The sequence below is a fragment of the Fistularia commersonii genome, chromosome 6 (assembly GCF_037954325.1).
Source record: "Fistularia commersonii isolate RoL2024-O1a breed Wild chromosome 6, RoL_Fcom_v1.0, whole genome shotgun sequence".
NCBI lineage: Eukaryota > Metazoa > Chordata > Actinopteri > Syngnathiformes > Fistulariidae > Fistularia > Fistularia commersonii.
Window position 1 is genome coordinate 19,219,318 of NC_141289.1, and position 14,335 is coordinate 19,233,652.

Sequence of the window (14,335 nt, forward strand, 5' to 3'; positions counted from 1 at the left end):
GAATTTGAAATCTGACTCTATATTGTGTTATTTCAGCTTCTGGCGATTATTAACGCAGATTCTCCGGATGGTTCCCCCGGAGTCGGGGACCCACAGACGATTCTGAAATATCTTAATTTAGTTGTTATTCTTTCCTGATTAGAGTAAGGAGAGCGGGTTGCGATACCGGCCAGACAGCGGGTGATGTCATCCAAGGTGGGCTCAGGCTTGTTCCTCAGCAGGGTGTACATGGACATCACCATCCCCGGCGTGCAGAAGCCGCACTGAGAACCGTGAGCCTTCGCTATCCGCTCCTGCAAACACGACGACATCGCAATGACATCTTACACTCCAAAAATAACGGCCTCCGGTCGGCATCGAACCCAAGACCTCCTTGCTGCGTGACAGAAGGGCTAACCAGCATGCCGCCCCTGGAGCTGCTGTTTCCCCTTTTATTTTTATACCTTCATTTTCCAAATAAATGTTAAAATTTAATTTTCAAATAACTTGAAGCACTATAAACAAATCATATAGAAATTGCCTCCTGTTTACGAGTTGAGTTTTGAACAGACGTAATTGTGTGCCGCCCCATATGTTGATTACTTGAACAATAAAAGTACATTTATTCAGGTATTACTATTTTCAATTTTTTTAAATGCATGCAATCTGAGAAAAAGAGCATAATTATGGAACCCCAGTCAGAACAGCATCCAGCTCCAAACATGCATTACAAACCGATTATTAAATACAGGGTCCGTGAAAACAAAAGCATCGTTCTATTCGAACTCTCTCGCGCTGAGGTGAATTTTTGTCAAAAAAAAAAAAAAAAAATCACGGCCAAATCAAACAAACAAAAAAAAAAAATCCAATCAGTTTTGAATCTGTGCATGTTGGATAATTAAAAACAAAAGTTCGAATTTGTTTATTTTCATTTTACCAAATAGCTTTAGAACGAAAAAACAAAACATTAAATGGGTCCATTTAATTCCTAAAGGCGGCAGTTCAAGGTTACACTGTGTGGAAAACAACTGCAAGCAAACACAAGAAACTTCCACCGTTAAAATCCAGTTAAGCTCTCAACTACTTGAATGGAAATGGAAACATTTCGTCTTGTGTTTTTCTAACATAATCAAAATGTCAACAAACCCAGAGAGGATCCAGTGTTTGATACGCCACCAGTTCCAAAAAAACAAAAAACAAGTGGGCGGTTTTGGGTTAACCTGTTTGGAGAAGTTAGGAAGGAAGTGAGCGGTCGACCTGCACGGGGTGGATCCTGGTCTTGGTGCTGCCGATCCCCTCCACGGTGGTGACAGCGGCTCCGTGGAGCTGGCAGAGCGGCAGCAGGCAGGCGTTCACCGCGTAATGACTGACTGGATGGTGAAGGTGAACAGAGGAGGTCTGATAATATACACTGCTCAAAAAAATAAAGGGAACACTTAAAAAACACATCCTTGATCTAAATGAATGAAATATTCTTATGAAATACTTTGCTCTTTACACAGTTGAATGTGCTGACAACAAAATCACACAAAAATGATCAATGGAAATCAAATGTATTAACCCATGGAGGTCTGGATTAGGAATCACACTCAAAATTAAAGTGTAAAAACAAACTCCAGGCTGATCCAACTTTGATGTAATGTCCTTAAAACAAGTCAAAATGAATCCGTGTTGCTTCCTGAGGGGACACTATGATTTCACAGAAGTGTGAAATGACTTGGAGTTACATTGTGTTGTTGAAGTGTTCCCTTTATTTTTTTGAGCAGTATATATAATATATAATGATTGGTTTTTTTTCCTTTATGCTACGTATAAAAAAATATGTATTGCATCTATTTTAAATCAAAAACTGCAAAAAACTGCAAAAAAAAAAACTGCAAAAAAATTACATTTCCACAATTTCATCGATTTGAGTCCTTCTTGTATTTATGACAAAAAAAAAAAAAAAGTAGCCGAAGTTAAAATGATCCACCAGCAGCAAACCTCGCTCCATGTGCAGCCATCTTTTTACTAACGCGTGTAGTTGCTTATTAAGGGCGACAAAAATATTTAAACACGTTTATTTAGATTTTTGTCATTTTAAAGGAGTATTTGCAAATGTTATATATTTTGCAATTCAATATAAAGCTAACATTCCATATGACCTTTCATAAGGCCATGCTGATTTTTTCTTCAAGTATAACTGCACAAGTGTAATATCTAGCAGATAATTCTCCAGGACCTACTTTTCTCTGGATCCACGCCTATTGCTGGAAAGGATTACCTGTAGATAAATGTATCTGGGGGGTTTAAAGTAGGTGTATCTTTTCCCCACGGCGATTAATATAGTATAAATCATTATCATTATATGCGGATGATGTTTTGGTGTTTTCTTTTCTGGAGCCGGATACCAAAGATCTCAAATATCATGAACTTTGCATGCGGCTTTTTCATCTTTACACTGCGGCTCCGAGTGTCTTGGGAAAATAAATTATAAATATTTAATTGAAGTGTGTTTGATTTGTGTTAACTCCTTTTTGTAACTTTTAGTTCTAAGTTGGAAGATTATTGTGATCTTGAAATATTAAATAAAATTATCGCTCAAAATAACGTCACACTCACGGAAGCCGGTATACCCGCCAGCCGGTAAAGTCACGATTTGCAGATGCTGTGCGCAGAAGTTCAGGAGCAGAAGTCCCATAAACCAGGTAAAATAAATATTTATGAAGATATTTTGCAAATATTTATTTTTTTATTGTTTACTGACACAGTGATTTTTTTCCCCAATTTATTTTTAAAATTCAGGTCAAGGCTCCGCTACACGCTCTGAAAGCCCAAAGCTCAAAATGAGTTCATTGCATAAATAAAATTTAATTTTCTCCATAATACTTTGTGAATTTCAGGAGCAACACACTACACACGTGTTTATACAAAGTGTAAAGGTAATAAAAAGCAATATATACAGTGGTACCTTTATTTTAAACGTCAAAAAGTAATTGTGTCTCCCAGTGTTTTCTTTTCCGAGGAAACCGGGTCCAAATGGCTCTTTGGATGTTACGGGTTGCCGACCCCTGGTCTAGACGCTACCTTGGACTACCAGAAACTCTAGAGGGATTATGTATCCCGTTGAGCCTGGGAACACTTTGGGGTACCACGGAAAAGCCGGAGTGCATCTCTGGAGGTCGACTAACTCAGCTTGCCAACACCAAGACCCAAAGCCAGGAGAAGAGGTGGGAGAAGGAATAACGAGGAGTTATGGAGTTATGAACATGTCGCTCAATTCTGAGCAATGCGATACAAATATCGGGGGAGAACGCCACAGCTCTTGGCGGTTTCTACAAGACTAAAACGATCAATTATCTCAGACTAGAGTCAGGGTTACATATAATACAGCATTGCACTGACAGCTGATACGTGCCCTTGTGTAAAACACTGGCTGCCATTGTTAGAAGCTTGGATTCTTCGGATATGGACGTGTGTGTTTGCAGTGTTTCAGTTCCTGTGGAAAGGCGTGGAAAAGCGACAGATGCGGCACGACAGATGCGGAGGTTCGCATGACTGGGTCACACTCATAGCGTTTGACAAAAATCACATTTAGAGGTACTTTACCATTAACCAAGCATGGCGAGACAAATGTATTGGCGCCTTTAACAGGAGAACTAGCGATAACAAGACTAGACTTGTGTTTTATCACTAGGGATTCTTTCTGTAGACAAATGAGGCTTCTAAGATTGTTTGTAATCCTGTTTATTTTGTCATTGTTATTGTCGCTGTGTTTCTGTTATTATCCTTGTTGTTGTCGTTTGGTTGTATAGTTTCACCCTTGCTGTTTTTATTTTTTTTGTCCCACCTTTCTGTTGTCTATTCTTATCCTTGTTTATTTTGTTGTCTCTTTTTTGAGGATGACTTGGTATCTTTTAATTCTATTTATTTATACTTGGGCTGCTGTGATAAAAGAATTTCCCATATGGGGATCAATAAAGTACGTAATCACATCTGATATCTTAATATAATTAATGACGCACAGTTTCGGCACAGTCCAAACTGTTGTGTATGGCACACATCCGACAAGACATCATTATTGTTATTTATCCCAAAACAAGACGCTAGCAAAAAAATAACTTGTCTATTCTCACCCTTGCCTCTGTTTTTTTTATTTTTTTTTTTATTCTGTTTTCCTTTTTCATTCTGCTGTGTATTTTTTTTGCTATCTTTTAATTGTCTCTTTTATTTATTTTTCTACTCATTGATATTGTCATTGTTGCGCTGAAAAGAATTTCCCCGATGGGGATCAATAAAGTATATCTTATTTCATCTTCTCTTAAATCTTCATATAATTACTGACACACAGTTTCGGCAGTCGAAACTGTTGTGTATGGCACTCATCCGACAAGTTATTTGTTATTTATAACAAAAACAAGACACAAGAAAAAAATAACGTAGAATTAAAAAGGTCTACTCTAAATATTATCACATAACAGATTTTCTATGCAGGTGAAACAACTTTTTCTTCAGCTGATGAACTAACCCGGGACTCTCCCTTTTACACGAACTTTCTGCAGGCTTTTCATAAATATCAATACTTGGATGTACAACCAATTCAACCATTTCGTATCAATGAATATATTAGCCAGGTTGAATACAGATGTAATAAAATCAGATCTGCGATGTGACTTTCGGTGTAACTGGAGCCGATTGACCGAAGGAGCCTTCAGCCTGGCAGATCTGCAAACGGACCAAAGGCATCTCCCTGTTGTCAAACAAAGTGTCAAGAGTGTCCTATTTCAGACAAGAAACGTTTCAAAAAACGTGATTTTGGTTGAATTCTATCGGCCTGCATGTGAAGAACTATGCAGCCACGCCGTCGCCTGCTAAGACGTTTGTCCAACCACAACAGGCCGTGATTTTAGCGGCCAACAAAAAACACAATCTCGCTGATGTCGACACAAACGTAAATGCAGATTAGCATATAGCAGCTACAGGCTGGTTTATTTGTTTCTGTTTCCAAAAATAGTAAATCAAGAGCTGATTAAATTTCATACTTAGCAATAACGCGGTTATATTGATCGTGATGCGCTTTTAAGTGACCGTTTTTTTTCCCCTATTCTTTTCTTTCTGACAAGCCGCAGAAAGCATTCATTACAATCTCCTATGGAATTTTCCAAAGCTGGAACTGTGACATCCATCCTGCTGAGAATTTCGGCACAAACAAATAACTTGGGTCTTCACGGAGATTCATGTACTCTAAATACCACATTTAGCTTTTATAAGTCAAACAAAAGGATCCTTATTGTCGGAAAATCAGTACAATACAGGCTATTCTTTCCATACGGACGCAGATGCGAGAAAGCAGGTCGCCTCAAAACATATCTCGTGTTACGTGGCCGGAGAACTTCAAATAAAATCACATGTCTTAAAGGATACATAATGGTTTTGTTGGCCGGTCTGTAGCGTGACACCATGACTGTGCACGCCCCGCAGCCTCCCCCGCCACAGCCATACTTGGTCCCGGTTAATCTCACTGTAAGCTCAGTCAAAGAAATAACAGCCTGGCTATTCGGCCATAAACAAATATATAATTCAACAAATCTCATTTTTGAGCTGATGTGAAGGATACGTTTCTCTCTGAGGAAGGACAGCAGGGTCGTCTCGGGGTCCACATTCTCCTCCGTCACCTGTTTCGTGGGAAAAAGTTTCCTGAAAGACGGGCATGTCCAAAGCAGGCCGACTCGCGTTCGAATTTACACCTCTGGCATAAAAACAATAATATGCAGCCGCCATCACTGTTACTGTACAGTACAGGATTCATATGGCCATCAATGGTTTGCACTTCTGAATAATATCACTGCTCACACTATTTTCCTGTTCAGATGTTTTACATTTAGAAGTTCACGTGAGCATTTAATAGTGAATAACATGTAATGTTTCTGTTTATACAATTTCCTACTATTAATTATTATTGTTATGTTTTACTTGAAACTCTGGCACAACAATTTCCTTCGGGATAAATAAAGTTGTTCTTATTCTTATTCTTATGTTTCAAAGGATCCTAAATATGTTTAATCTTTCTGAAATATTGAATTGTTTATTTTTTTTCCCCCCCAGACAGACTTTTTCCTTGTTTTATGTGGTATTCAAATATGAAAGACAGATTGATTTTGGTAAAAACTTTGGATATGTGTTCTGTGTTAAGACATGAAAAGCCATTTGCAATGAAAAAAATATACATATGGAAAATTTCCTTTGCATTTATTGCTAATGGTTCAAAGAATGACCTGCTGAAAATGTAAGGATTAAAGTTTATAATCAAGTAACTTGAAGTACTACAAATAAATCATATATAAATTATTAGTTGAGTTCTGAACAAACTGAGCAAATTGTAAAATAACATTTATTCAGGAACATTCTTAAAAAGAAATTATTTAAAACAACATTCAATCTGGGAAGAAGAGCTTTGAAGAGGGGTCATAGTGTGGATTGGCATCTCTAAACTTGCATGTCAAATCGGTAATTAAAAACACGGGTTGTGAAAACAAAGGCACCGTTCTTTTTCAGCTCTTGAACACGAAGTAGAATTTTCTTTGGAAAAAAATAAATCACAGCCAAATTAAAAAAAAAAAAAAAAAAGAAAAAAAACACTGAAAAAAAAAAAACAGTTTAACGCTTAGATAATGTCCGATAATTAAAAACAGAAGTTCAGATTTGTTTATTTTAAATGATTACTGATTTAATCATTTACTTATTTCACCATGTGGAATATTCAGCCGTTCACGGTTCACGCTGTCATTCGTGGAGTGGGGGACCCCGTTGTTTTCGCTTCCGGTTCCGGTAAACACGGGACTTTGCTATTATCGTGAGAATTACAGAAAAATAATGCGCACACACACCTTTTTTTTCCTTAAAATTCTGTTTATATCAGGTTTTAGAAAAAGTACATTTTCAGGTGAAAAAATATAGAAATAGTCTGGTATATAAACTGCATTACACTCTAATTATTTGTAATAATGTAAAAATATAACTGAATAAAATAAGGTAAAGTAAAATATATATATACACACACACACACACACACACACACACATATATATAAAAGTGTAAGTATATATATACATGACTTTGTTTTTTTAATTGGTTATTTTAATTTTTATTGAATTTACCCATCAATCAATGCTTTACAAGCATTGGTTTTACAAATATCTGTCCATGACTTATATTCATATTTCATAATGTCCTTGCAATAAACTTATTAATGATCGTTGTCTAGTCAATTTATTTTCCTTTAAAGGGCAAAGAGTATCGGCATCAATATGAACAATACAGTGCAAAACCGAATGGTGCCGAAATAATATCAACAAGTTTGACCCCTGTAGTCATGTGACGCGGAAGTGCACTTGAGGGCAAGTGTGATTTCTTTTTTTTTTTTCCCCAAGTTTTTATTGAACACAAATAGTACAAACAGATCTACATATGTAAAAACAAATATGGTAAATTAATACAAGAAGAAAAAGAAAATATATGAAAACAAATAAATTAAAGCACACGCACCTTTTTCCCGTTGATGAAGAAGCACAGGGCGCGCGCCTCTGCCCCCTCGGACATGGTCAGTTTCCCGCGCAGAAAGGTTCCACTCGGCAGGAAATGTAACACTCTACTTCCGGTTTCCAATCCTTTCAAAATAAAAGAGCTGCTGTTCAACGCTTGCGTTTTAAAGCGAAACTCCCGCCCTTCAGTGAACTGCTGGGACAGTTACAGCCCCTATTTATGCACACAAAATCTCTGATCATCTCTGAATTACCACCTATGCTGGTTATTAAATTAACATAAAAAGAAAAAGTGGAAAAAAAAGCAGTAATCCATAAATATGTAAATACATAAATGTGTTTGGCAAAGTCGCATCCGGACGACTGTAAAAGTTAAAGTTTTTAAATTTGACAAACTCAGCACATTCCTTTCATTTTCTGCCACAGTTTGGTGACACAATAATGTAAACTCATGAAGAGTCAACCCGAATTATTGATTAACCTGAGCTGTGCTCACGGATCAACAAGGTTCATATTATGCAGTTTATTATCTGAATCTGATTTGACCCAAACAAACAAATATCAAACTATTTGCCTCTATATTGGGTATATTGCACTAACAAAGTACTTTATGCATACAACCTGCAGCTGCACACTGAAAGTCGCCAATACTGTTTACATCCCTGATACTGTTTACATTTCTGCCTGTTTGCATTTCCATGCACTACTGCAGCAGGTCACCACCATGTTTATCATTATTTTTTATTTAAACTTATCTGAACGGCATTATGCAGGCCAACACATTTCCAGACTGTACATTTGACTGTAAACACTTTGAATCCTGAATAATGTGCTATTTCTTGCTCCGTAAGCCCAGAGCATTTGTTGAACACATGACCAATGAGTAAACTACTACCTTTGGTCTCTGAAGAAACAAAGAACTTCAGGCTTTTTCGCTTCAGACATTTTAAATTTCATGACGATTTCTTTTGCACTTGAAAACCCCAACGTCAACAAAAGTGAATGAAAATGTATTTACTCTCCATTCCTGAAAAAGCTACCAGTTAATGGATAATCACAGCTAAAGATTTCGTTTCCTCAGTTCTAAAAGGTTTCTTTGTTATACAGGCTTTTGAGTAAAACTCCTCACCTCTTTTATATATATATATATATATATATATATATATATAAACAAAAAACTGTTCCATAATATTTCATTATGAATACAAGATAAATTCTTAGGATCAGCATTAGTCGATGTTTGGAAATTTTTCACTGGCATTTACAATCAACAATTAAACATTGTAAACTTACCGAGACATACTGCTCCTGTCAAGACTTCTTTTCAAAGCGGAAACTTGGCGAGGAAGACCAACCCAATCCCATGACAGGGGGCTGGAGGCTGGAGTAGGACAGGCAGAGATGGAATCAGGATCAGACATGGAGTCGGGGACGGGGGCGATACCAAGTGGCCTTTGCAACACATACGTACCCTGGACTGGGGGTTAGCAATCTGGGGTCGAGGGCACGGGGAAACAAGCTGGCAAGCTCATAACGTACACATCTAATTACAAAAAAAAAATTATTTGAATAATAAAAAAAAAACTAAATAAGAAACAATCATTCCTGGATCATTTCGATGGCTGGAAGGCAAAACCTCCATCTGAGAAAAAAAACACTTTTTTCAGGAAATGAAAAAAAAGTTTCATTTGATTACAGTATGGTCTTAGTTAAAGATATTCAAGAGTATTCCATTGTTAACAGACTATATTTCTATGTTATAATTTAAAAATACACAGCATGTATTTTTACCACTGACAATGCAGACAAGTGTTTTTTTCCTCATTTTTTCTGCTTCATTGCGCACATAGGAGTTTTTTCATGTGACATTTATGTCCAAAGAAAGGGCGTGATTTTTTTGCAGATAGATTAAAAATGTGGAGCCATGCCATTTCTCACATTTCAATACAAAAACCCCAAATCGAAAAATTTGCAGATAGGAGGTTTTGCATTCCAGCCATCGATTTGAAACGTATTTTCTCCAGGAAGGTGCAGGTGCAGAGTTTGACCACAAGAGAGAGCTAAAAGCAAAGAAAACACATACAACCCAGTGGCAGTAGTAAGAGTAGACTCGAAAAGCCTACTACTACTACTACTAGTAGTAGTAGTAGTAATAGTAGTAGAAGCTGATCAAGAAGTTGGAGGATTTCGGATACTTGGGGTCCGGATTGTAGGAGAGTGTGGAAAAAGAGGTGAGGTGACGGGTTCAAGCAGGTTGGAATGGGTGGAGAAAAGTGTCAGGGGTACGAAGAGATAGAAGAACATCAGCCAGGATGAAAGGAAAGGTGGAGGAGACGGTGGTGAGATGTTCTACAAACACTGACAACGACCAAAAGACATGAGGCAGAGCTGTGGGTCGCAGAGATGAAGATGTCGAGGTTCTCTTTGGGAGCGACCAGGATGGAGAGGATCAGGAATTAGTCCATCAGAAAGATAGCACATGTTCAATGTTTTGGAGAGAAGGTCAGAGATGGTTGGGTCATGCAGTGAATATATTGGTAGACAGATGCTGGAATTGGAGGTCTAGATGAAGACCAACGAAAAGATTGATGATGGATGTAATGAGAGAGGATAAGAAGGTATTTGGTGTGACAGAGGAGGATCCAGAGAACAGGGTTAGATGGAGAAGGTGGATTGGCTGTGGAGAAGAAGAAGAAGTAATAGTAGTAGTTAGCAGCGAGGTGGAGTCAGGGGAGGCAGGAGAGGCTGCGCCTCACTTGCCAATCTTGGAAAGAAAAAAAATGTAAAATGAAAAACATAATGATATAGATATAGATATTAGTGATTTGAACTATGAAGGTATTTTTCAATGAATTTCAACAGTTTTAAACTGTTTTTGATAAAAAATGGCTACATTGTCACATTTACTGTTCAATTACTGAGACACGTGGTGAGGCAGTGGACTGTTGAGCCTCAATGTAAATTGTGAGCCATATTGCTGTTTGTATATATGTCGATTAAATTGTTTCAACACTTTTGCTATATCAACTACATTTCCAATTTACAGTATTTTTTTGTCAACAACTGTATGTGTGTTACTAGTTTTTTTGTGCTGCTCGATCATAAAACAGCTGCAAAGACCCACTAAGTGAGGCACACAGTTCTCCTGCCTCATGGTAGGCGTGCCTCACTAGCCATGAACCTCAGCACGCATGAGTAGCAGTAGTAGTAGTAGTAGTGTTGATCTTTTAACTGTAAAGAATAATATAACCAGCTGATCAATCCATCTACAAGAATAGAAGAACTCTTTGAGCTTTTAGACATTAAACAACAGCTACATCACATGATACAACAATAACAGTATCTCTGGGTTTGAGATATAGGACAGAAAAAAAATATAAAAAAAACATCTAGAAGAATAAATACGTAAATATGTAGAAAGAAAAATGTAAAAAAAGGAAAAAAGGGAAAATTGAAAAAACACAGTAGGGTTGTAGGTGTGTGTGTTCCTTAGGGTTTATTGCACAGAACTGTATGTAATGTTCAAGTGTTAGATTAGAAATCAGGTCTGCTTTCCACTGAGCCAACCGTTGGTCAGAGCATGCTGGAGGAACGGCTCAAAGAACCACCAGTTTTGTTTAATTTTTTCTGGAGGTGTTGTTTTTGTACCTGGTGGTGTGGGAAAATCCAGCCGTCCGAGCCTGAAACATTCACCGCCGCCGTCTGCTCAGCGAAACTTTATTTGTGCAGCTTATGTTCCCGTCTCAGCCATTTTCTCAGCGGATCTTGTTTCCTGAACCGTCAGCAGCAGGTATGGTTCCAGAAGGGCGGAGAGACAAGACCTCCGGTCACACGCTCCGACCTCTCTGCTTTATTTGCACGGATCATCTCAGGTGCAGATGTCAGGCCTGTCAAATAAACTAACAGCCCGCTGTTGCTACTTTCTGGCTCTACAGTGGACACCAGGAGTGATAAAAAATGTGAAAAATGTTTGCTCTCTATATTGAGTGTCATGAGACAATTCTGTTGTCATTTGACACTTTTAACATAACATTTTTGACACGTTTTAATAAAATTTGCCTTGACTTGACTTTCTGTACATAATGTACGAGCTTCAAATATTGAGATGTAATATGAAACATAACATAACATAACATAACATAACATAACATAACATAACATAACATAACATAACATAACATAACGTAACATAACATAACGTAACATAACATAACGTAACATAACATAACATAACGTAACATAACATAACGTAACATAACATAACGTAACATAACGTAACGTAACGTAACGTAACGTAACGTAACATAGCATAGCATATAATAAAGAAAGCATAGTATATCATCTCATAGCATGGCATAATAGCATAATAGCATAATGGCATAATAGCACAACATAACATAACATAACATAACATAACATAACTTAACGTAATGTAACATAATGTAACACAACAAAACGTAACGTAACATAACATAACATAACATAACATAACATAGCATCGCATAGCATAGCATAGCATAGCATAGCACAGCATTGCACAGCATAGTAAACAAAGCATAGTATAGCATCACATAGTATAGCATAATAGCATAATAGCATAATAGCATATCATAACCATAACATAACGTAACATAACATAGCATAACATAACATAATGTAACATAACATCACTTAACGTAACAATACATAACATAACATAACATAACATAACATAACATAACATAACATAACATAACATAACATAACATAACATAACATAACATAACATAACATAACACAGCCTACCATACTAACCATACCATACCATACATACCATTACATAGCATAGGATAGCATAACATAAAGTAGCACAAAATAGCACAAAATAACATAACATAACCCAACATAACATATATTACATTATATAGAAAAGCATCGTATGCAAGAATAGTATTGCATCATAGAACATAACATTACATTACATTACATTACATTTGGCAAACGCTTTTATCCAAATAACACTTGCAAATAACACTTGCAAATACAAGATGCACAGGAAATATACTGAACAGTAAGCTTGGGTTTTTTTTTTACATAACATAACATAACATAACATAACATAACATAACATAACATAACATAACATAACATAACATAACATAACATAACATAACATAACATAACATAACATAACATAAGAGTGTATAAACTCTTGCATAATGGTCTATGATATAGTACACAATGGAAAATACACCATCTTCCCATCCGAACACAATGTCAGAAGAGAAACAGACATTGCAATGCTTTCCACAGATGTGCTTGATATTTTCAGCCTCTTTGTCAGCAGATATTCACGTCGCCCCCCTTTTGAAGGACAAAGACTGATGCGTCCCTGTGTAGGTGGCAGCAATGCTAAGATTCAAGCTTTTCTCACTGCCAATTGTTTGACATGAATCACACACACACACGAAGACACACACTCGTGATGTTCAAAGGCAGAGGCTGTGAAAATTGGATCGTTCCAAACAATGCTAAAGAAGAAAAATCTAGATTTTTTTGGAGTGAAATATCTTTTTGCAGCTGCAGTTTCTAACATAGCAGCAGGTTTTTCAAAACAAAAGCTGTGTAGGCGAGGGATTTACAAATCCAGAGTAGCAAACAAAATCCTCAGCATTGTCTGACAGTCACATATTGAGCAAAGATGTACAAAAATTTCCAGATAGAAATAAAAGGCGAAGGACTCGCGTTGAAGATGGATTCTGGATTAGCGTGCAAAAGAGTGCAAAGCAACAAAAGACGTCTGGAGCGAAAACTTTTCAAAAGTTTCTGCAATCTTGTGGAATTGTTCATATGCAGGTAATATAAAGTTGATTTTTTTTGGGGTGCATTTTGCCACCCTTAAGGTTCCTCAGGCAAGACAGTGAAGCCAAAGTTGCTCCCGGTGGCCCAGTTAGCGCCCTGCACACCGCTAATTCTGGGTGTTTACCTGAATCAGACGTTTTCTTCAACGGCTGACAGGAAGAAGATCGACAAACTGCTGAGGAAGGCGAGCTCAGTCTTCAGAATCAGACTCAAAATACTCTATCCATCCCTCAGGGGGGGGAAATTGCTTTTTTTTGAAAGCGGCCCCTAGTACAGAGTCAGGTGGGGAAGAATCAAAATAGAACTCTATATAAAAATAAAGAATAAAATCGCAAATGATAGAAATAAAATAAAACGAACAGTGACGATCAAAAGAAATAAATCAAAATAAAGGTATGTACAAATATATAAAAATATACATAACGTATATACATGTGTATTTACAAGTGCAATTTTGTATTTAAGTATTAAGTATTTAAAATTTTGTGTATAAGTTGGAGTTGTTGTACAAAAAACTTTGGGGTTCCGTGGACGTGCAGGTGGTGGAAAAGAGGAGTGTGGTAGCTAAGCTAAGCTAAGCTAAGCTAAGCTAAGCTAACATCCCACTATCTCACTTCTTCGCACGTGTCATGTTCTAATGCTGTTGTTTATTCTGTTTATTTTTGTCATTGTTATTATCACTCTGTTTTGTTTGCTGTTGTTTTTTTTTTCATTCTGTTTTCCTTGTTCATTTTGCTGTCTCTTTTTTTTGCTTTGCTTTTAATTGTCTCTTATTTATGTTTCTACTCATATTTTTGATATTGTCATCGCTGAAAAGAATTTCCCATATGGGGATCAATAAAGTATATTTTATCTCTTCTTCTCTTATATCTTCATATAATTACTGACACACAGTTTCGGCACAGTCGAAACTGTTGTGTATGGAACTCATCTGACAAGTTATTTGTTATTTATAGCAAAACAAGACGCGAGCAAAAAATAACCTAGGATTAAAA

General features: G+C 36.9%; 1 protein-coding gene across 4 annotated transcripts in view; it reads right to left on the reverse strand.

Annotated features, from left to right (window-relative positions):
• Positions 1-9,054, reverse strand: part of aox6 (aldehyde oxidase 6) — a 32,367-nt gene extending 23,313 nt beyond the window's left edge. For 3 of the 4 annotated variants that reach the window (XM_086148541.1, XM_086148539.1, XM_086148538.1), the window contains exons 1-6: positions 8,793-9,054; positions 7,504-7,625; positions 5,576-5,633; positions 5,383-5,479; positions 1,237-1,345; positions 167-293 (exon numbers count right to left, since the gene is read on the reverse strand). In XM_086148541.1, the coding sequence (XP_086004667.1) occupies positions 167-293; positions 1,237-1,345; positions 5,383-5,479; positions 5,576-5,633; positions 7,504-7,557 (445 nt within the window). In that variant the 5' untranslated portion in view covers positions 7,558-7,625; positions 8,793-9,054. Of the gene's footprint in view, positions 1-166; positions 294-1,236; positions 1,350-5,382; positions 5,480-5,575; positions 5,634-7,503; positions 7,626-8,792 lie in introns of those variants that run through there. The other variant, XM_086148540.1, reaches the window with a different exon arrangement.
• Between the last annotated feature and the right edge of the window lie 5,281 nt (positions 9,055-14,335).